Genomic DNA, 24265 nt, shown 5'->3' with positions numbered 1-24265 from the left:
AAATTCTTATTTGCATTCTTAATAAGTTTGGTTACAACACTAATAATTTGCACTATTACTGAAATGAAGAATCAGATGACTGGAACAATATGTGAAAAATAAAAAAGGTGGGAATATGAGCCAGGCTATCCAAAGAATGGAACCAAATTATGTTTAAAAGAACAAAGTTTAATAATTTCCAAGTCAATAATGATATAATAATACATAAAAAATGACTCGACACAACGTTGTGTTTCGGCCAAACAGGCCTACATCAGGAGTCTGGTTGGTCAAATCAGAGGAAAAAAGATCCCAAAAAACTTAGTACTGAGATCGCCGCGATAGACAGACGATTTACCTGCACTACGGTCTTTTTCAAGACCATTTTTAGATGTTATCTGTAAGTTTTTTGGGATCTTTTTTCCTCTGATTTGACCAACCAGACTCCTGATGTAGGCCTGTTTGGCCGAAACACAACGTTGTGTCGAGTCATTTTTTATGTATTATTATATCATTATTGACTTGGAAATTATTAAACTTTGTTCTTTTAAACATAATTTGGTTCCATTCTTTGGATAGCCTGGCTCATATTCCCACCTTTTTTATTTTTCACTTTACGCACCGTGGGATCTATTGAGTTCTCCACTTTTTTGTGGTTTCTCTTTGGAACAATATGTGAGCACATTTTTTTTAAATTTTCTATAAATGCTTAGTAATCAGTGGCGATTTCACTTAGTTAGAAAAGCAGTTGACTTTCTATGTTGCTTCATAATACCAAATAAGCTAAAATCATCATAAAATACTCTGTATGATTAGAAAGTATTACGTACAGGCTATGTTAGCAGTTTTGTTTAGGAAATGCATCAGTGGAGGAATTATTTCTGCATGTTAAAAAGTGAGTTACAAACTAGATTGGAAAATTGTATACAGAATTTATAACATTAATTAATACACAGATACTAACTTGCCTTTTTCCACTGAAACTAAAGGCTACTTTGCTTGACTTTTGTAACCCTTGAAGTGTAGCATATGTCTATCTAAAATGTGCATGTAATAAAGTGTTAATGTATCATTTCAGTGCATTAATAAATATATTTTCTTATAATATAGCAACTTTGCTAATTTTTCTTGTGTATGCTCTTAAAGTTTGAATGTATTCATTAACTATCAGAATAAAACCCAGTGTGACTGTTCCTAGATTTTAGGGCCCAACTGAAACCCCTGACATCACTCCCACCACTTTGAATATTGTGTTCAATTCTGGCCGCTGCATCTCAAAAGAGATATAATGGAATTAGAAAAGGTACAGAGAAGGGCGACAAAAATGATTAAGGGGATGGGACGACTTCCCTACGAGGAAATGCTGAAGCATCTAGGGCTCTTCAGTTTGGAGAAAATATGGCTGAAGGGAGATATGATAGAGGTCTATAAAATAATGAGTGGAGTGGAATGGGTAGACGTGAATCGTTTGTTTACTCTTTCCAAAAATACTAGGACTAGGGGACATGCGATGAAGTTACAAAATAGTAAATTTAATACGAATCAGAGAAAATTATTCTTCACTCAACATGTAATTAAACCCTTAAATTCGTTGCCAGAAAATGTGGTAAAGGCAGTTATTTTAGTGGGATTTAAAAAAAAGGTCTGGGTGGCTTCATAAAGGAAAAGTCCATAGACCATTATTAAATTGACTTGGGGAAAATCCATTGCTTATTTCTGGGATAAGCAGCATAAAATGTATTGAACTTTTTAGGGATCTTGCCAGGTATTTGTGACCTGGATTGGCCACTGTTGGAAACAGGATGCTGGGCTTGATGGACCTTTGGTCTGTCCCAGTATGGTAATAGTTATATACTTATGTAAAGCCCTTTGTAAAATAGGAGCAGTCCTGCATGTACCAGCCCCTCCATATCAATAATTTTATAAATCTGAACAGGGGGGAAAAAGTCCCCCCCACCCCTAGACATAAGAGCAGCTTTCTAAAAATCCCTGCGCCTGATCCCAACATTAATGGTCACCCCCTATCATGTTCATACTCTGATACCAGCTGCCCAACCTTCCTGACATTCAAGACCCCTACATGACAACCTAGAACCCTGACCACTCCCACCAGCAAAGTGAAGTGTCACACAGGACGTGGCATAGACCATATTACTGGATCTAATCACTTGCACGCCACATTGAAAAAAAAAAGGAACCCACCCCCACCCCCACCCCCACAAATCCAGATCCTACTCCAGTCCAGGATTTTCAACTCTCCAGCTTCAACATTCACAAAACAACCAAGTTCCAAACAGGAAGGCTTTTATTCAGCAAAAAAGATCACATTCAATAATCAGAGTTAAGAGTACCAAGTCCTTGGGAAACTCCTCAATTCCTGTCTCTGTGGGGCAGGTGCGAACTGACCATTCGGGCAACAGGGCAATTTGCCCTCTGCTTGGTTGCAGCCGCTACAGCACATTGCAGCCCTCCCTGGTCCTATCTTGAAAGGCGTGCAGGGGCAGGAAATAATCCTACTCTTTCCTGCCTGCTACCGCTACTCTGCATGACGATGAGCCAGGCCAACACCGTCATGTTTTAAAAATGGCAGCCAAGACTTCTGAGACCTTTGAGACTACCATGCATAATAAACTACCAAGTAAATTCTTTCCCCCTCAAATAGTATTCATAGTGGCAATCAGGTATGAATAAGACAACAGGGAGACCAGAATTGTATCCTATACATTACATACTCCCCCCCCCCCCTTCTTAAGGTAGTGCTACTCTCTAAAACAACTTCTTCTTTAGAGAGTTAGCAATGCACCTATAACTGGACCCTTCCCTGAGAGCTGATGGTCACCTAAACTCCTTGGTTCTGACCACTCCAACACTCTCCCAAGGTATTCTTAGGAAGGCCTTATATTTAATGGTCTTCCGTTTAATCCTTATCATATTCCCTGTTATTGGCCAGTTTCTTTTCCCAATCTGGCCTTACCAACACCTTAATCTTCCATTTTTTTCTCACCCTCCCCAATCCTCTTTACCTCATTGTTTCTCCAAATTTCAGAGGTTGGGTGTTCTCGCACTTTACTTCTGGCTTCTTTTTGACATTACCCAGGCCTTTCTGCCTCATTTCTTTTCCTAGTTTTCTGCCTCTGAGTTCCTCATAGACTTTTTAGTAGAATACCAGGCTTCACGTTTACTCTGCTATTTCCTTAAGTACTTTAACCATAAGGTCCTTGGACCTTATGACCCCCCTGTCATTAATGGGCTTCTTATGTGAACCTTGACCCCCCCCCCCCCCCCAGAGAGTTGGATTGAGGGAGAGAGCTACATAATGGTGTATTTAGATTTTACCGAAACCTTTGTCACGGTTCTGCATAGATAACTAATACATAAACTGGTTCCCCTCAGTATGGGCCTTAAAGTGACTGACTAGGTTAGGAACTGGTTGACTGGAAGGCAACAGAGGGTAGTGGTAAATGGAGCTCATTCTAAGGAAAAGATGTTATCAGTGATGTACCGCAAGATTCGGTTCTTAGGCCGGTTTGTTTTAACATTTTTGTAAGTGATATTGCTGAAGGACTGTCTGGTAAGGTTTGCCTCTTTGCGGATGATACCAAAATCAGCAATAGGGTAGACACTCCTGATGATGTGGATAACATGAGGAAGAACTTAGTGAAGCAGGAGGAATGGTATGGAATTTGGAAGCTTAGATTTAGTGCTAAAAAATGCAGGGCCATACATTTGGGCTGCAAAATCCCGAGGTAACAGTACAGTTTAGGGATGAACAACTTTTGTGCACGAAAGAGGAGTGGGGCTTGGGTGTGATCATATGCGATGATCTTAAGGTGGCCAAACAGGTAGAAAAGGTGACTGCGAAAGTTAGAAGGATGCTTCGTTGCACAGGGAGAGGAATGTTTAGTAGGGAAAAGGTGATGATGGCCCTGTATAAGACTCCGGTGAGACCTCATTTAGAATATTGTGTACAATTCTGGAAAAAGATATAAATAGGATGGAGTTAGGCTAGAGGGCGGCTACTAAAATGGTCAGTGTTATTCATCTTAAAGCATATGGGGACAATCTTAAAGATCTCAATATGTATTCTTTGGAAGAAAGGTGGGAGAGGGGAGATATGGTAGACACATTTAAATACCTATGCAGCATAAATGCACAGAAGGCAAGTCTGTTCAATTGAAAGGAAGCTCTGGAACGAGGGGGCATTGGATGAAGGTGATAGAGATTAGACTCAGCAGTAACCTGAGGAAATACTTCTTTATGGAAAGGGTGGTAAATTTGTGGAACGGCCTCCCGTGGACGTGGCGGAGATGAACAATATCTGAATACAAGAGAGCTTGGGACAAGTACATAGGATGTATGTTGATAGCAGCCTTTACCCTATTTGGGTCAAAAGAAACAAAAAGTTAGGTGGATTTTCTAAAGGCTTTAGTCTGTTCCAAAGGCTCTGTTGCAATCCAATGTGCTACAGTACGCTTTCACTTTTGTGAGCATGAGGCTGTAAAAAAATTTTGGCAGGAAAATAGACTGATAAAGATAGAAATCCAGCAGTACCTTGGGAGGAAACATAGAATGACTGTACAGAACTACACTGTTAAAGAATTTAGTGAAAGGTAGGTCAGTTATTACAGCCTGGAGCTCAATCACTCTGCATGGTGAAGTCATCACCATGAAATGTAAGACTCTCCAGGTGTGTGTGTGTGTGGGGTGGGGGATAGGAAAATTGGTCTAGGGCTCTTCCATCACGCCAGATGGCAAATATCCTCCATTTACATTTCTAAGAATCTCTAGTGGAATCTCTCGTGGAAGCCAGTTACCCCTGTGAGACACTGTCAGCCAAGGTCAAAGAAGCTGTTACCTTCTCAAAATGCAAGATGTAAAGGCTAGGGCAACAACATTTTCTGAGCTTGTATGACTAGTGATGGAGAATTTCCCAGTTTTATGTGACTTCTTAGGGAATGTACTCGATCTGCAGCCCCTCCTTACCTCTCAACCCTCATCTCCCCTTACGTTCCTACCCGTAACCTCCACTCTCAAGACAAATCCCTCTTTCAGTACCCTTCTCCACCACCGCCAACTCCAGGCTCCGCCCTTTCTGCCTCGCCTCACCCCACGCGTGGAACAAACTCCCCGAGCCCATACGCCAGGCCCCCTCCCTGCCCATCTTCAAATCACTGCTTAAAGCCCACCTCTTCAATGTCGCCTTCGGCACCTAACCTCTACACCTCTACCCAAGAATTCTAGACTGCCCCAACTTGACATTTCGTTCTTTAGATTGTAAGCTCCTTTGAGCAGGGACCATCCTTCTTTGTTTAATTTGTACAGCGCTGCGTAACCCTAGTAGCGCTCTAGAAATGTTAAGTAGTAGTAAGAAGAGGGAACCCCACTTTCTTCAGCCAAAGATGATGATGAGAATCATGATTCTGTCCCATCGCAGTTTCAGGAGAGTTCTTTCTATGAGAAGCATCAGAGGGTATATGCACAGAAGACCCTCCTCCCAATCTCAGAGAAAGGCTTCTGAGCCTAGTCTGCAATGTATCCCTATCCTGGAACAGAACTGAGGTACCTTCTTGTTCTGAGGAGTGGCAAAAAGATCTATCAAGGGACTCATATGGTTGTAGGGTATGGGTCAGGTTGTCTTCTACATAATTGTTCTTCCCTGCCAAGTATGTGTTCTGAGAGTCATTTCATGAGAAATGGCCCAGTTATACATCCTAACAGTTTCCTAACACAGGAGGTACAATCCTGTTCATCCCTATTTTTTGATAGAATGCATCCCAATTTGATTGTCTGTTTGTATCATTATAATATTGTTGGCCAACCAAATTCTGAAAGCTCTTAGAGAATTCCAAACTGCTCCCAGGGGGCACTGCAGTGGACTTCCCATAATAGGTCCCACTTACACATCTCACCATTACCCCTTTATATTGTATGGGGAGCCTTCCAAAACCCATCAAAAACCTACTGTATCTAAATATAGGTGACACCTGCAAACATAAAGACTATTGTAGTGGTGTACAGTTGGGTACAGTAGGTTTTGGTGGGTTTTTGAGGGGGTCACACTTTCCACTAAAGTGTAGCAGTTAGAGTGGGATTTGGGCCTGGGTCCCCTTCTCTATAGTGTACTACACCAATCACTAGGTTCTCTAGAGACCTGCTTGCTGCTCTAATAGAAATAACCATAACATCTGAAGCTATCACAGAGGCTGGTATGTACTGTCTTTTTCACATCTTTGGGGGTAAGAGAGGGTCAATGACTACTGTGGGAGTATGGGGGTCATGCCTTAATTCATCCAGTGGTCATCTGGTCATTTAGAGCACCTTTTTGTGATTTAGTTGTGATTGAAACAGGTCTAGACCAACATGCCTAACTTTTAGCCCTGGACATTTTTGCTTTGTTCCATTAAGGCAGAAAAACAACCAAGTTTATCCTGCCCCCGAACATACCCCCTGGTGATTTGGATGCCCTACAGCGAAAAACATCTCAAATCTGAGTTTTGAAAAACATCCAAATGCCACTTTATGCCATTTTTGAGATTTTTTTTCTCTTTTGAAAATGAGCCCCATGATGTCCCACATTATGTGTGTCCACTGTGTATGTAAGGTCCATTGAGCCTGTTTTTTTTTTTTTTTTTTTTGAACATCCAAGGAGTATTACATGTACTGTTGAGGCCATGTGGCTCAATATTCTCAGCATGTTCCATGCTAATATCTGATGACTGCTTTAGATTTCTACCACTATAAACACTAGATTGTTGATCTCTAGTTGTGGCAGAAAGGCATTTGCTTCAGACATGTCTAGCAGAGCTCCAATGAATACCAATTTTAGTGCAGGCTCAGTTGGGTCTTTGGGTAGTTTACAATGAATCCTAGTAGCTCCAGCACCTGAATGCTGGGCACACCAATCCATTTGCTCCTTCTCAAGATGTGCTCTTTACCAGCCAATCATCCAGGTAGAGGAACATGCACTACCAGACTGTGTAGGTATGCTGCTACAACTGTAAGGCATTTTGTAAATATCCAAGGAGCTTCACAATACTCTTTCTCAAAATATAGCTCACACTACTTTCAAATATCAATATTGTCAATGAAGTACACAAAACGCTCATAGGGGAAAAAGCCTCACAAACCCTTCCTCCACTTCTGTGTAACAGAAGAAATATGGTAGGATTGTCCAGGGTAAAATCACTTCACAGGCATAAAAAACCCCTTGAGAATTAATTTGTTAAAGCTTCAGTGAAACCAAGTTTTGTGGATCCCAAACAAAATGTGACACTATTAAAACATTTATACTAAGCATTCATGCAACTCTACTTCTACTTGCACATGTTAATTTCCACTTGGATTTTCCAGGGGTCCTTTTACTAAACTGCGCTAAAAAGTGGCTAGGGGTAGTTTTAGCTTGTGGGTTTCCCGCACGCTCTGGCCACTTTTTAGGGCAGCTCTAAAATGGCCAAAATTCTATTTCTGCCATTAATGGCCACATGCTAATTTCCAAATTAGCACGCAGCCATTATCACCTGGGCCCTTAACGCCACCTATTTAAGAGGTGGTCAGGGCTCATGCGCTACTTGTGCAGTAATTGGGCAGCGTGCGGCAATGTGCCCGTGCTGCCTGATTACTGCCGGGCATGCCTACTCCCAGCCCCCTGTGCAGGAAATGGCACACGACAAGCAGAACCATTGCAAGATGCCTGGGTGTGCCCAGTAGTAGTACTGTTTTGCCACGTATAGTAGTCCTACTGCGCCTTCGTAAAAGGGTCCCTTAGATTGTAAGCCCTCCAGGGAGAGGAAAACCTACTGTACCTGAATGCAACTTGTCATGCGCTGCTACTGGAAAAGAAATGAGCTAAATCTGAAATGCCATCCCTTCCCTTTGAGGGGAGTATTTAGAAGACAAGCGGTCTCTTGCAAATGTAAATTCTAGTTAACAGTTCTCTTTATTGCAATATATGATCTACTGTGGTTGTAAACACACACAGCTGTTTAGAGATAAAAAGAGATTGCTTATAAGTGAGAATAAACATAAAATAGTTTAACTATGTAAACACAGTTTTGGAGGATTAAGGATGGTTGGATTAAATGCTGTTCCTGGCCAAATTCCATTTTTTTCTAGTAAGCTTAAATATTGTAATGTGGGGGAAAAACTGCAAACTTTACTGAGTTCAAAATATTCAACCATCCTCCACAGCATTACTTGTCCAGTATATTCAGGTTTCAGAATACTGATTTATAGGTAATTTATATCAATGGGACTAATAGAGTACTCCACTTTCAAAAGAGTTTTTCCTGTTCTAATGTGTGCCTCATGTGACTTACGTAATAACAACAACAAAAAAAAACCCACATTTTGTGAGTAGCACTAATATTTGGTCCTTGATGAAGCCAAAACATTTCCTCGCTTTAACGAATAGATCTACAATCACAGAGATTTCAACCTTGCTCCAAGCAAGCAACTTCTCTTCCGTTTGTTTTTCCAAAACGTTTAGGAACTGTGTGATCATATTAGCAGTCATCCTCAGAGTGCAATATTAGCATTTTGGTCTTGGAAACAAAAAAGAAAATAAGAGCATGATTCCATGCCTTGGAAAGCTGAATGTCATTATTTTGTCCCACAGGTGTTAATGTTTTTCCCATCAGTGGCATTTTCCACCAGTGAAATATGATAGTCTGTGGACAGGGTGAAATGTGAGATACATCCCACCAGACCTCTTAGGTACTGCCTACTTGTATATAGTGCTATTTCCTTCATTCCACCTAGAAGACAAAAACAGAAAATCAGCAATCAGAAATGAAGAGTATACACATTTTCTCTATTACTCTATGTTGCCATTTTATGTAGCCTTTAGAAAATGGTTACGAGCTCCTTTTTCAGTACTGCCTTCTAGCTATGCAGAGATTAATCAGAATAGATTTTACTGTACAGCTTCTTATTAGAATACTTCCTTCATATTCTCTTGGATTAATAACCAGCTCTGCTCAACTGTGTTCAGTAGACCATCTCATAATTTATAGTACAAATTATAAACTGGAACTCCCAATTAAAACTTTTAGGTGTAATTTTGGATAGTCATTTAACTTTTGATACATATGTGCAATTATTGACAGCTACAATTTTTAAATTAATGTGGACACTAAGATGTATTTAGAGTATGTTTTGAAGTAAATCGGCTAATTGTTTAGACTTTACTTTTATCACACTTGGATTACTGCAAAAAAAAATTAATGTGAGGTGCAGTGCCTCAATTTGTCGAACAATGCAGAATATTGTGGGCGTTTGATTTTCAAGTCCTCCAAATAGGAAAGTGCAATACTGTTGATCTGTAAATTGCATTGGCTGCCAACTGAGGCTCGTTCAGTTTATAAGTTGTGGGTTTTTTTTGTGTTTCTGATTATATATGGATAGGCCCCAAAATATATGCTACCTTTAATTGCAGTAGGTGGAAAGAACTCTTGAAAAAACTCAAGACATTATGTTGCTCTTCAGCTCCCTTCGCCTAAGGGTGTTGCTTGTATAAAAGAGTTTTCCACCTTGTTCCCCTACCAAGCAGCAAAGTGGTGGACTATGCTACCACTAAACATACGTCATGAGACTAATTATCTGACCTTCCACAAAATGTTGAAGACCTGTCTATATTGTAATAGTTTGCATTTTGCTGAGTTTAAATGTTCTTGGGATGTTCTGTGATCTAGGTTATGCTCTATTCTTCATATGTAAGCCACGCTGATCTAAATTTTATTATTTTATCATCCTTATTATTTATCATCCTCACTTTAATATTCCCTTATCTCTTGTTTGTCCTGTTTGTCAGTCCTAATTAGATTGTAAGCTCTGTCGAGCAGGGACTGTCTCTTCATATTCAAGTGTACAGCGCTGTGTACGTCTAGTAGCGCTATAGAAATGATAAGTAGTAGTAGTAATATATGCAGCCTAGAAGTATCAAATGTAATGTTATAGAGGAGCCTGTCATGTATAGTTTTGTTTTAGTTGTAGTATTGATGTTTGTATTAATCATAGCTATTAATTCATAACCATATTGGTTGGTTCTGTATACTACTGAGCATTATTTTTATTTTATTTATCATGGATTTAATTATGAATGATTTGTAATTGTTTTCTTGACTATGCTTGATCTGTAATTCTCTAAAGCCATGAGCCTTTGGGAATGAATATATATATATATATATATATATATATATATCTACACATGCTGGTCGATATTCAGCACTATTTAACTGGCCAGGAAGGGCTTCTGGCGGTTAAATAGCATTTAGCTGGCTAACTCCTAATATTCAGCGGGAGATAGATGGTTATCTCTGTTGAATATTTGTGTTTAGTGCATAGCAGCTAACTGGCTATATTTCATGATATAGCTGGCTATCTGCGAATATTCAAGCACTATCCAGCTACGTTTAATGGCCAAATTGTACCGCCTAAATAGCAGTCCTATCTTTGGCTGCTATAAACTTAATCAGCCAGCACTGAATATTCACTTAGGGGCCTTTTTACAAAGGTGTAGTAAGGCTACTATGTGGGTAGCGCATATGCAAAGTCAGCCCTACCGGTAGCGCAGGAGCCCGGCAGTACTTTCAAAGTTGGCGCATGAAGTTTCCCGCGGTAGAAAATAATTTTATATTTTCTACCACAGGTGGCATTCCTGGCAGTAATCAGCAGCGTGTGCTGTCCAATTACCACAGGATTAGTGAATGAGTCCTTACCACCAAGTAAACAGGAGGCAGTAAGGGCTCACGTGGTATACGGTCAGGCGCTAATTTGGATCTTAGCGCCTGGCAATTAATGCCATAAATAGAATTTCAGCATTTATGCAGATGCGCTAGGAGGTGGCCAGAGCGTGCAGGAAAACCATGAGCTAAAAGTAGCGCAGGCCACTTTAGTGTGTCTTTGTAAAAGGACCTCTTAACTGGTTAAGTTTGAGCCAGCACCGCCCCCCCCCCCCCCAAAAAAAAAGGATGTTCAATGACAGTCACCAGAAATGGCCCAGCATTGAATATCCAAAGTCACCACCAACTGTGGCATTTATTTGGGCTGCCTCCTGCATGTTGTCCAGAAAAAACAGGATCCCCAACAGTTTTCCAAATAACCCAAAAATGCCCTACTGCAGCAGAAATGTCTGCCTGCAATTCAAGACATTTCCGAGTACTTTAATTTTCAACAGGATGGAGCTCCAATGCATCAAGTTCGCAAAACAGTTGAACTCCTAATGAAACCTCAGAATTCATTGAGCCAACAGCTCAGTGGCATCGAGGACTTTGTGAATGTGTCAAAGTTGAAGAAGGACACTGAACACAAATTATGAATTAGCCAAGAAAAAAGCCATTATACTAATGTATTTTCAAAGGTAATATTAAGGGGCCCTTTTACTAAACTGTGGTGAAAAGCGGCCTTAGTGCTTCCTTACATGGGTCATTCTCGTGCACTAAGGCCATTTTACTATAGGGATAAAATGGTAGCATTTTCTATTTTCTCTATTAATTGCCATGCACTAATTTTCCTATTAGCGCATGACCATTAGCTCGTGAGCCCCTACCACCACCTATTTTGTAGGCAGTAAGGACTCATATGCTAATCAGTTAACACATGGCAAAGTAGTTGCGCTAACCAATTAGCACAGAACAAGTCTACTCTTTGCCTCCAGACACGCCAAGAGCTAAAAGATAAATTCTATTTTTTAGTACATGGGTAGCATGTGCACATCTAAAATTTATCGTGGGACACCTGAGCACGTCCCATGGTAATCCCTTTTCTGCTGCGGTAAACACATGTACTACTACTACTAATCATTTCTATAGCGCTACTAGATGTACTCAGCGCTGTACATATTATATAGAGGTACTTTCTCTGTCACTAGGGGGCTCCCAATCTAGTTTTTTGTACCTGGGGCAATGGAGGGTTAAATGACTAGCCCAAGGTCACAAGGAGCTGCAGTGGAAATTGAACCCAGGTTGACAGGATCAAAGCCTGCTGTACTAAATATTAAGCTACTCGTCCAGTCCATTGGTGTTTACCTCAGCTTAGTAAAAGGGCCTCTAAATGTTTAAACAATTGCACAGTATTTTGAAACTATGTAAGGGTCTTGTTTTTTCTGGACACTGTGAAAAAAATATGTGTTACTCCTGGGGGACTTCTACACAAAAGCATTACAAATACAGTGACTGATATGACAGGGAACTGGGGAAAGGAAGAAGCGATATGGATCACCTTAAAAAGAGAGGATAGAACCTCTGTCCACGTGGGTGTTGTCTACAGACCCCCGACACAATTGGAGGAACTAGATAAAGATCTGATCGCTGCTACTCAAATGTTGGGGAAGAAAAGAGAGGTGCTGTTGTTGGGAGATTTCAATCTGCCGGATGTAGATTGGAAGGTTCCGTCTGCGGAATCGGAAAGAAGTAGAGAGATCGTGGATGCTTTTCAAAGTGCTTTGCTCAGACAAATGGTGACAGAACCCACGAGGGAGGGAGCGATGCTAGATCTCGTACTCACAAATGGGGATAATGTGTCAAATGTCCGAGTGGGTGCCCACCTGGGCAGCAGTGACCATCAAACAGTTTGGTTTGATATGACGGCTGAAGAGGAGGGTGGCCACTCAAAACTCAAAGTCCTGGATTTCAAGCATGCTGACTTTAGTAAAATTCGGGAATACCTGAGGAAGGAGCTGATGGGATGGGAGGAAATACAAGAAGTGGAAGGACAGTGGTCCAGGCTGAAAGAAGCTATAAATAGGGCCACGAACCTTTATGTAAGGAAAGTAAATAAAAGCAAGAGAAAAAGGAAACCGATATGGTTCTCCAAGCAAGTGGCTGAGAAAATAAAGGCTAAAGAGTTGGCGTTCCAGAAATAAAAAAAAACTCAAGAAAAGGAACACGAGGAGGAATACCGGATGAAACTGAAAGAAGCCAAGAGAGAGATACGTCTGGCGAAAGCGCAAACGGAAGAACAAATGGCTAGAAATGTAAGGAGGGGTGGCAAAATTTTCTTCAGGTATATTAGTGAAAGGAGAATGACTAAAAAGGGAATCGTGAGACTAAAAGATACTGCGAACCGCTATGTGGATAATGATGAAGAAAAAGCAAATTTGCTAAATAGATACTTCTGTTCTGTTTTCACAAAAGAAAATCCTGGAGAAGGGCCGTGATGGACTGCAAAAAGTACAAATGAGATTGAAGTGGATAGAGCGCTGTTCACGGAAGAGACTGTGTATGAACAACTTGAAAAGCTAAAGGTGGACAAAGCCATGGGCCCGGATGGGATCCACCCTAGGATATTGAGGGAGCTCAGAGAGGTTCTGGCGGGTCCTCTTAAAGCTTTGTTTAATATATCCTTGCAGACGGGAGAGGTTCCGAGGGATTGGAGAATGGCGGATGTGGTCCTTCTTCACAAAAGTGGTGATAGGGAAGAAGCTGGAAACTACAGGCTGGTAAGCCTCACTTCGGTTATTGGGAAAGTAATGGAAGCGATGCTGAAGGAAAGGATAGTGAATTTCCTGGAAGCCAATAAGTTGCAAGATCCAAGACAACATGGTTTTACCAAAGGGAAATCGTGCCAAACGAGTCTCATTGAGTTCTTTGATTGGGTGACAGGAGAATTGAATCAGGGACGAGCTATGGATGTAATCTACTTAGATTTCAGCAAAGCTTTTGACACAGTTTTTTTTTTTTTTGTTACATTTGTACCCCACGCTTTCCCACTCATGGCAGGCTCAATGCGGCTTACATGGGGCAATGGAGGGTTAAGTGACTTGCCCAGAGTCACAAGGAGCTGCCTGTGCCTGAAGTGGGAATTGAACTCAGGTCCTCAGTTCCCCAGGACCAAAGTCCACCACCCTAACCACTAGGCCACTCCTCCACTCCCACAGGAGGCTCTTAAATAAATTGGATGGGCTGAAGATAGGACCCGAAGTGGTGAACTGGATTAGGAACTGGTTGACGGACAGACGCCAGAGGGTGGTGGTGAATGGAATTCGCTCAGAGGAGGGAAATGTGAGTAGTGGAGTGCTTCAAGGATCGGTGCTGGGGCCGATTCTGTTCAACATATTTGTGAGTGACATTGCCGAAGGGTTAGAAGGTAAAGTTTGCCTATTTGCGAATGATACTAAGATCTGTGACAGAGTGGACACCCCGGAGGGAGTGGAAAACATGAAAAAGGACCTACGGAAGCTAGAAGAATGGTCTACGGTTTGGCAATTAAAATTCAATGCAAAGAAATGCAAAGTGATGCACTTAGGGAGTAGAAATCCACGGGAGACGTATGTGTTAGGCGGGGAGAGTCTGATAGGTACGGATGGGGAGAGGGATCTTGGGGTGATAGTATCTGAGGATTTGAAGGCAATGAAACAGTGTGACAAGGCGGTGGCTGTAGCTAGAAGGTTGTTAGGCTGTATAGAGAGAGGTGTGAGCAGCAGAAGAAAGGGGGTATTGATGCCCCTGTATAAGTCGTTGGTGAGGCACCACCTGGAGTATTGTGTTCAGTTTTGGAGGCTGTATCTTGTTAAGGATGTAAAAAGAATTGAAGCGGTGCAAAGAAAAGCTACGAGAATGGTATGGGATTTGCGTTACAAGACGTATGAGGAGAGACTTGCGGACCTGCACATGTATACTCTGGAGGAAAGGAGAAACAGGGGTGATATGATACAGACGTTCAAATATTTGAAAGGTATTAATCTGCAAACGAACCTTTTCCGGAGATGTGAAGGCAGTAGAACAAGAGGACATGAAATGAGATTGAAGGAGGGCAGACTCAAGAAAAATGTCAGGAAGTATTTTTTCACGGAGAGAGTAGTAGATGCTTGGAATGCCCTCCCACGGGAGGTGGTGGAAACGAAAACGGTAACGGAATTCAAACATGCGTGGGATAAACATAAAGGAATCCTGTTCAGAAGGAATGGATCCTAAGGAGCTTAGCCAAGATTGGGTGGCAGAACCGGTGGCGGGAGGTGGAAATGGTGCTGGGCAGACTTATACGGTCTGTGCCAGAACCGGTGGTGGGAGGCAGGGCTGGTGGTTGGGAGGGGGGATAGTGCTGGGAAGACTTATACGGTCTGTGCCCTGAAAAGGACAGGTACAAATCAAGGTAAGGTATACACAAAAAGTAGCACATGTGAGTTTATCTTGTTTTGCAGACTGGATGGACTGTGCAGGTCTTTTTCTGCCGTCATCTACTATGTTACTATGTAAATACATTATGCAGAATTTTGCAGAATTCTAAAATATTGTACACCAGATTTTCAAAACTTTTGCACAGAATTTTACATTTTTTATACAGAATTTCCTCATCTGCTTTTTCCTTCCTTGGGCTCCAGCCACCCAGTTCCATCTCTAATTCCAACTGCAGTTCTCCTAGCAAGATGCCCCTAAAGTCTTCTCCTGCATGCAATATCCCCAACTCTCACTCTTTCTATCCCCAGCCACACACCCCTACTTCTCATTCTTCCTCCCCCAGGCACACACCTCCACCTCTTATTTTCCCTTCCCCAAGGCACACACTCCTACCTCTTATTCTTCCCTCCCCACCAATCATACACTCGCACCTCATTCTTCCTTCCTACCAATCATACACTCGCACCTCATTCTTCCTTCTCCACTCCCTGGCTTTCATTGTTTCTCTCCCCCACTGCCCTCCATGGCACGCTCTAAAACTTGATCCCCCCCACAGTAGCGACACATTGTAAGCTTGCTCTGTCCCACCTCCACCCCCATGGTACAATCTCAGCTTTCTCTGCCCCCTGCTAGCCCCATGGTGCACACCCAGTTTTCTTTCCCCCCTCCCATCCTCATGGCATATCCTCAGCTTTCTTTGACCTCCCCCCCCCCCCCACTCCCAATGCACACTCAGCTTTCTCTGCTCCACTCCTCTATCTCCATGGTACCCTCTCAGTTTTCACTTCCCTGTTCTCCCAAATCTCCATGTCACACTTGGTTTTCTCTGCCCTTCCATCCGCATGGCATATTCTGCTTTCTCTGTCCCCTCCCATCCCCATGACACAGTCTCAGCTTTTTATGCCCAACTTTGTCCACTAGGAGTAGCCTAGTGGTTAGTGCAGTGGACTTTGATCCTGGGGAACTGAGTTCGATTCCCACTGCAGTTCCTTGTGACTCTGGGCAAGTCACTTAACCCTCCATTGCCCCTGGTACAAAATAAGTACCTGAATATATGTAAACCGCTTTGAATGTAGTTGCAAAAACCTCAGAAAGGCGGTATATCAAGTCCAATTTCCCTTTCCCTCACCAATCACCGTGGCACACTCACCTTGCTCTGCTGCCTCTCAACCCCATGGCACACATTCAGCCTTGTTCTCTCCCTCCATCAAAGCCTCCCTTTCCAACCTGCTCCAGTGATCCCCACCCTCTCTGGTATTTACCCCATTTAAACTTGGTCTGCCTTCCCTCCCTGTCCTAATTATGCAGCAACAGGATGAGAAAGGCCCACTGCACATAAAGCTGCCTCCTCCTTCTGTGTCATCCTAGGCCCAACTGCTCATGTGAACCATGTGGGCTTCCATATTGTCCTGCAATTCAAATGAACAGACAGGTTTAGGCTGGCAAAGGAGGAAGAAGCAGCCCGATGCACACCTGTTCACTTCCTCCTCTTGCTGCACAAGCTCTGTGGTGGAGGGAGAAAGAGTGAGGAGAGCTGCTGATGCTGTACCTGTGCTGAATTTCTGCACAGCAAGAATTTCCCCAGGATTAATATTGATCTATTTATGTACATAATTGAATGTCTTCTCTGAGTAAAACTAATCCAACACAAACTGTGGTCACTTACCAACATACAGGTCTTCATTGATGTTCAGCTGTCGCATCGTTCCTGGTGATTTACCTGTTCTGGCCCCATAGTCATCCACAGTTAGCTTTCCAGATTGACCATCACTGAAGTGGAAATTAAAAGATATTCAACACACATATAAAGAAAGTTCAGGCCAAAATAGTGGCAAGCATGTATTTTTTAACACACAGCTGCAGCCATTTTCTCTCTTGTTATTTAACATTTACTTGAAAGTTTTAGGAGATGTTCTGACTAAATTAGGAATTTTTGTACTGTCTTGTGCAGATGGTAGTCTTCTCTTATGTCTAACATTAAATATTTTGATGGAACTTTAGCACTGATAAATAATAATGTTCTTCTAGTTGATGCTTGGACTAGAGATAATCTACTAGCAATCTACTCCCTCACACTGACTACTACTACTACTTATCATTTCTATAGCCCTACTAGACATACGCAGTGCTGTACACTTGAATATGAAGAGACAGTCCCTGCTCGACAGAGCTTACAATTTAATTAGGACAGACAAACAGGACAAACAAGAGATAAGGGAATATTAAAGTGAGGATGATAAAATAAGGGTTCTGAACAAGTGAACAAGGGTTAGGAGTTAAAAGCAGCATCAAAAAGGTGGGCTTTTAGATTACATTTGAAGACAGTCAGAGATGGAGCTTGACATACCGGCTCAGGAAGTCTATTCCAGGCATATGGTGCAGCAAGATAAAAGGAACGGAGTCCGGAGTTAGCAGTGGAGGAGAAGGGTGCAGATAAGAGAGATTTACCCAGTGAATTCCCTGGGAGGAATGCAGGGAGAGATGAGAGTGGAGAGGTACTGAGGAGGTGCAGAGTGAATGCACTTATAGGTCAATAAGAGGAGTTTGAACTGTATGCGGAAACGGATAGGAAGCCAGTGAAGTGACTTGAGGAGAGGGCTAATATGAGCGTAACGACCCTGGCGGAATATTAGTCGTGCAGCAGAATTTTGAACAGATTGAAGAGGAGAGAGATGGCTAAGTGGGAGACCTGTGAGATGCAAGTTGCAATAGTCTAAGCGAGAGGTGATAAGAGCATGGATGAGGGTTCTGGTAGTGTGCTCAGAAAGGAAAGGGCGCATTTTGCTGATATTATAGAGAAAGAAACGACAGGTTTTAGCAGTCTGTTGAATATGTGCAGAGAAGGAGAGGGAGGAGTCGAAGATGACCCCAAGGTTACGAGCTGATGAAACAGGAAGGATGAGAGTGTTACTCACTGAAATAGAGAATGGGGGAGGAGGAGAGGTTGGTTTAGGGAGAAAGATAAGAAACTCAGTCTTGGTCATGTTTAGTTTCAGATGGTGCTGAGCCATCCAGGCAGCAATATCAGACAGGCAGGATGATACTTTGGCCTGGATTTTGGCTGAGATTTCTGGTGTGGAGAGGTAGATCTGGGAGTCATCAGCATAAAGATGATACTGAAAACCATGGGATGAGATCAGAGTACCAAGGGAAGAAGTATAGATGGAGAAGAGAAGAGGTCCCAGGACAGATCCCTGAGGTACACCAACTGACAGTGGGATAGTAGAAGAGGATCCACTAGAGTATACACCAAAGGTACGCTGGGAGAGATAAGAAGAAAACCAGGAAAGAACGGAGCCCTGAATCAAAGTGAGGACAGCGTATCGAGGAGTAGGCTGTGATCAACAGTGTCAAAAGCAGCAGATAGATCGAGAAGGATGAGGATAGAATAGAGATCTTTGGATCTGGCTAGGAACAGATCATTGGAGACTTTAGCAAGCGTTGTTTCAGTTGAATGAAGGGGCGAAAGCCAGATTGAAGTGGATCAAGAATAACTTGAGATGAAAGAAAGTCAAGGCAACGGCGGTGAACAGCACGTTCAAGTATCTTGGATAGGAAAGGGAGGAGGGAGATGGGGCGATAGTTGGAAGCACAGGTAGGGTCCAATGAAGGTTTTTTAAGAAGTGGTGTGACTACAGCATGTTTGAAGGCATCAGGAACAGTCGCAGTGGACAGTGAAAGATTGAGGATATGACAGATAAACGAGATGACAGTAGGAGAGATGGTGTTAAGTAGATGGGTGGGAATAGGATCAGAGGAACAGGTAGTTAGTTTCGAGGAGGAAAGAAGATGTGTAGTTTCCTCTTCAGTGATTTCAGAAAAGGAAGAAAAGGAGGCAGGGGTTGGAGGGTTGAGAGAATGGACTACGGGAAGGAGAGGTGGAGGTGACCTGGTTGAGAATTCAAGTTTAATCTTGTGAACCTTATCATGAAAGAACTCAGCCAGAGTCTGGGGGGAAAGTGAAGGGGGGTTGGAGGTGAAGGCACTTTGAGGAGAGAGTTCAGTGTGGCAAAGAGACGACGAGGGTTTGAGCCAAGAGAATTAGTCAACTGGATGTAATAGTCCTGTTTGGCAAGTAAAAGAGCAGACTGGAAGGAGGTCAGCAAGAATTTGAAATGTATGAAGTCAGCATGGGCACGGGATTTCAGCCAAAGGCGTTCGGCAGAGCGGGCACAGGAATGTAGGTAGCGGATTCTAGAGGTCAGCCAAGGTTGGGGTTTGGTACGTTTTACAGAACGGGGAATGAGAGGAGTGAATCCAGAGCAGAGGAGAGAATAGTATTATAGGAAGAGACAGCCTCATTGACAGACTTGGATAACATAGTGGTAGAGAAGAGATTTGAAACATTGGAGGACAGAGTAGAAGGGTCAATAGCCTGAAGATTCCTATATGTATTGGTTAAGATTGGACGGGACTGGGGAGGAGGGTGTTTAAGTGTGAAAGTTATCAGATGATGGTCAGAGAGGGGAAGAGTTGAGGCACAGAAACTGGAGAGTGAGCAGTTTGAGAAGAGGATAAGATCAAGACAGTGGCCGTTCTGGTGAGTGGGGGCGGTGGAGCACAGTTGAAGATTGAAAGAGGATGTTAAAGCAAGAAACTGTGAAGCATAAGAGTCAGAGGGATCATTAGCATGAATGTTAAAATCCCCAAGAATGAGGGAAGGAGATGAAGGTTCAAGAAAGAAGGAAAGCCAAGCATCAAAGTCAGTAAGAAAGGAAGAGAGGGACTTATCAGGGGGTCGATAAATGACTGCTACTCGGAGAGGCAGAGGAGCAAATAGATGGATGGAGTGGACTTCGAAGGAAGAAAAACAGTGAGACTGAGGTAGAAGAAGAGGTTGAAATCTACAAGAGGGTGAAAGTAGTAGCCTGACACCACCTCTGCAGCCAACTGGGCGAGGAGTATGGGAGAAAAGATAACCTCCATGGCATAGGGCCGCAACTGAAGCAGAGTCTTCAGGGTAAAGCCAAGTTTCAGTTAGGGCAAGCAGATGGAGTGTACGAGAGATAAAGAGGTCATGGATGTAGGAAAGTTTGTTACAGACAGAGCGGGCATTCCACAGAGTGCAAGAGAAAGGCATGGAAGAAGGGGGGAGGAGAGGAACAGAAATTAGATTGGAGATATCACGGTGTGACCTGCACAAATAGGATGAGAGCTGATGTGGAGGACCAGGATTGGGATTAATGTCCCCAGCGGAGAGCAGGAGTAAGAGAGTATGGAGAAGAGTAGGAGAGGTACGACGACGGCAAGATGTACTCAGATAGAAAGGAGATGGATGAATAGAAGGAAGGAAATGTTTAAGGTTGAGAGCTGAGAAAAAGGAAGAGGAAAAACGAGATGATGAATACAGATGGTGGACAATGTGTTCCTGCAGTGTACAGTGGTTTAAGATGGAGAAACAAATTAGGAAGGGACAGTGCCCAGAAGAAAAAGTGTACTGGAGCCATAAGTAGTAACTGGGAGAAAAACAGATGTAAAGAGAAAAATGCCGGCACCTAGAGCGGAGGCCCTGAGTGGATCGGACTGGACCTGGGAGTCACCTGGGAGAAGACTGTAAAGGATATGCAGATGAGCTGCAAGTCCTCCACAGCACCTGAAAGGCCCACCTAACACTATCCATCCCACTTACAGAATACAATATCATACCCATCCTTCAAAACCACCAAAGACTGATCAAACACTCCACACTCCACCAATCTGATACTCACCAAAGTAAAGGAAGATTATCCAATTACGATCATTATCAACGCAATGGAAGGAAATATCACCACAAACAGACACTATCCAATGAACGACAACTTACAAGAATCCACACAACATCAAACCTAGCAGCCCAATACCAAAATATCCAAGTGGGTTACATTAATGCTAGGTCCATAGTTAACAAAACAACAACAATATCAGACTGGATTCATTCAGAAAACCTCAATCTTATCTTCATCAGTGAAACATGGATCCACAATCTAAAGGACCCCATAATACTTGAACTATGCCCCCCAGATTATAAAATCACTCACTGGACCAGATTGGAAAAGAGAGGTGGAGGCATCGCATTAATCTACCAAACACAATTCACTACTTGTCCAATGGGTAATTTTGTACCCTGGTGGGCAGAGCTCTAGGATTATTGGGTCTTTGGAGTCGTGAATCCAGGTTTCGTTAATGAGAAGGAAGTCAAGGTGATCTGCTGTTATCCAGTCAGTCATTGTTGTGGTTTTTTCGATTATTGATCTAGCATTAGAGTAACCTATTTGTATTAATTGGTATTGCTCCTTTGAGTTCGGGTTTGTGGTGATTTTTATCAGTTGTCTGTTTCCTTGATATGTGGATTTGGTGTTTTCTTTTTTCGTCATCCCTTGTAGATGTCTGTAGGTGTGCGGATTGTTGTGGACTTTGTTGTTGTTTTGTGAGGGCATGATTTGTACATGTGTGGTGTGTGATTCGTAAGTTGTGAAGTTGTTGTAATATGTGTCGTGGATCGTCTGTAAGTGTGTTAGTAGGATGAGACAGTAGATGGTTAAGGGGATTTTGCTGGGGTGCATGTCAGCAGTAAAGACACTACAGCGATTTCTACAGTAACAGTACATATGATGTAAAGTACAATCTGTGCGGTATATCTACTGCATGGTGTCTACTACTGGGTCCCTGTAAACAGTGCATAAAGAAGAGGAACAAAAAAAACAAAACTAAAAAAACAAAAAAACCACATGCAATGCATAAAGAAGAGGAACAAAAAACCACATACAATATATACAGTGCATGCAGTGAAGCATCTAGGTCAGGGAAGCTAAACAGTGCATGTAGTGAAGCATCTAGGTTAGGAAAGCTAAACACTTATAAGCAGTTTTCATTTGCAGTGAGATGATGATCCCACTGGCAAAGTCCTTATCCAATCGAGGCCTTAACCCATTCATCTATGCAGATGATATTCATCTATGCAGATGATATTCCCTAACGATACCTTGACTCTGCTTTCGCTTAAATTCTCACAATGTAATCCATAACTGAATTGTAACAAATCGTATTTCCATTATTTACAATGTATTGTAAGCCACACTGAGCCCGCAAATAGGTGGGAAAATGTGTGATACAAATGCAATAAAATAAATAAATAAATAAATCTACATTCCCTTCAGACATGCCTTGACTGAAATAACCAATTAAATCAATGATGGCCTGAACATCATGGACTCTTGGGCAAACTCATTCCAACTGAACACTGAAAAAACACACTACCTTATCCTCTAATCTCAACATAACTACAAACCAGCAACCATAAACACCCCAGGACACGCACTCCCTATTTCAGACAGCCTAAAAATACTCGGAGTCACAATTGACCGCAACCTCACTTTCGAGAGCCAAAATGTTCTACTCAATGTGGAAACTCAAACGAATAAAACTTTTCTTCCCGAGGGATACCTTTCGTAAACTAATACAATCAATGGTCCTAAGCCATGCAGATTACTGCAACGGAATCTATGTGGGATGTAAAGAACAACTCACAAAAAAACTCCAGACTGCCCAAAACACAGCAGCCAGACTGATATATGGTAAAACACGATTTGAAAGTGCTAAACCCCTTCGAGAAAAGCTGCACTGGCTCCCAATCAAAGAACGGATCATCTTCAAAATCTGCACATTGGTCCACAAAATCATCTACTGTGTAGTCCCAGGATACATGACAGACCTCATAGATCTACCAACTAGAAACAGACTCAGATCAGCACGATCATACCTAAAACTACATTACTCAAACTGCAAAGGGCTAAAATACAAAACAACTTATGCATCTAGCTTCACCTACATAAGCGCACAACTATGGAATGGACTCCCGTATGCAGTGAAAACAATACATGACCACCTAAACTTCAGGCCGGTACCGAGGAGGACGTGGAATCCTCACACCTCCTTGGGGCCGGGTCCGACGAAGGTCAGTCCCAGGGGTCCTGCATAACAGGAGGCCTCGAGGCAGGTGGAGACCCACTCAATGCCTCACAGTCGCAGTGGACAGTGAAAGATTGAGGATATGACAGATAAACGAGATGACAGTAAGAGAGATGGTGTTAAGTAGATGGGTGGGAATAGGATCAGAGGAACAGGTAGTTAGTTTCGAGGAGGAAAGAAGATGTGTAGTTTCCTCTTCAGTGATTTCAGAAAAGGAAGAAAAGGAGGCAGGGGTTTGGAGGGTTGAGAGAATGGACTAAGGGAAGGAGAGGTGGAGGTGACCTGGTTGAGAATTCAAGTTTAATCTTGTGAACCTTATCATTAAAGAACTCAGCCAGAGTCTGGGGGGAAAGTGAAGGGGGGTTGGAGGTGAATAGGTCTTTCAGCAGCCATTATCTCTGCTCCTGACGTCGATGCTTCCCTCGAAGTTGATGTCGACGACGCCGACCTTGATAAAGATGATGATGTCGAAGGACCAGACCGAGCCCCAAAAAGCTTTTCTTGTTGGGCTTCTCGAGATGCTTGGTTCCGTTTCTTCATACGAAGACACAGACTACAAGCGGCCCTGGACCCCCCTGCCGACGACCCTCTCAACCCCACTGCTGCCGCCAACCCGCCATCGCCTACCTTTGTGCAGGACGTCAGACTCACAGAAACAGAACGAAGCCTTGCACCGGAAGAAGAGGACCTTGGCTGGCAGGGGTTGGGGTCCCCCGCCAGCAAAGGTAAGCGTTGGCGGAAGCGGGGGAGAGTTGGCGGCGGGAGGGGGGGGGGTCAAAGTTGGTGGCGGCGGCGGCAGCCGGGGAGGGGGTCGGCAGCACTGGGGGGGGGGCTAAAATGTGCCCCCCTCCTCGGGCTCTGTACCCCCCTCCCACCGAAGTCTGGCTAAGCCTCTGGGTCAGGCCCAAGGCACTAGATGCACCAGGCAAGGGTATCGGCACCTGAGATGGTCTGGTTGCACCGAGTACTACATTTGAAGCCACTGGGTGTCTTCGATTACTTGGAAGGAAAAACGGCTTCTGCGAAATCAAAAGACGCGATTGTGCCTGTTAAAAGAAAAAAGGGCACAAAAAGAAGGGAACAACCCGTTGAAAACAAAAGAAACTTTAAAAGGGGCAAAAATAAAGAAACTACGGGAAATTTTGTTTTGTTTTATTAAACTGTAGAATTTTGTAAAAAAGAAAAGAAGGCAAAAAGCCACAAAATGAATGAATACTATTTCCGGG

At 42.9% G+C, this 24265-nt stretch overlaps 1 protein-coding gene across 2 annotated transcripts in view; it reads right to left on the bottom strand.

The window, feature by feature from the left end:
- Nucleotides 1-7589: 7589 nt before the first annotated feature.
- Nucleotides 7590-24265, bottom strand: part of EGFLAM (EGF like, fibronectin type III and laminin G domains) — a 475563-nt gene continuing 458887 nt past the window's right edge. For both annotated transcript variants that reach the window (XM_030193055.1, XM_030193056.1), the window contains 2 exons: nt 16759-16862; nt 7590-8732 (listed from right to left, as the gene is read on the bottom strand). In XM_030193055.1, the coding sequence (XP_030048915.1) occupies nt 8578-8732; nt 16759-16862 (259 nt within the window). In that variant the 3' untranslated portion in view covers nt 7590-8577. The remainder of the gene's footprint in view (nt 8733-16758; nt 16863-24265) is intronic.

This window comes from Microcaecilia unicolor, chromosome 2 (assembly GCF_901765095.1).
Source record: "Microcaecilia unicolor chromosome 2, aMicUni1.1, whole genome shotgun sequence".
Classification (NCBI taxonomy): Eukaryota; Metazoa; Chordata; class Amphibia; order Gymnophiona; family Siphonopidae; genus Microcaecilia; species Microcaecilia unicolor.
Note: the sequence above shows the minus strand (reverse complement) of the source record. Positions and strands in the feature narration are given on the sequence as shown.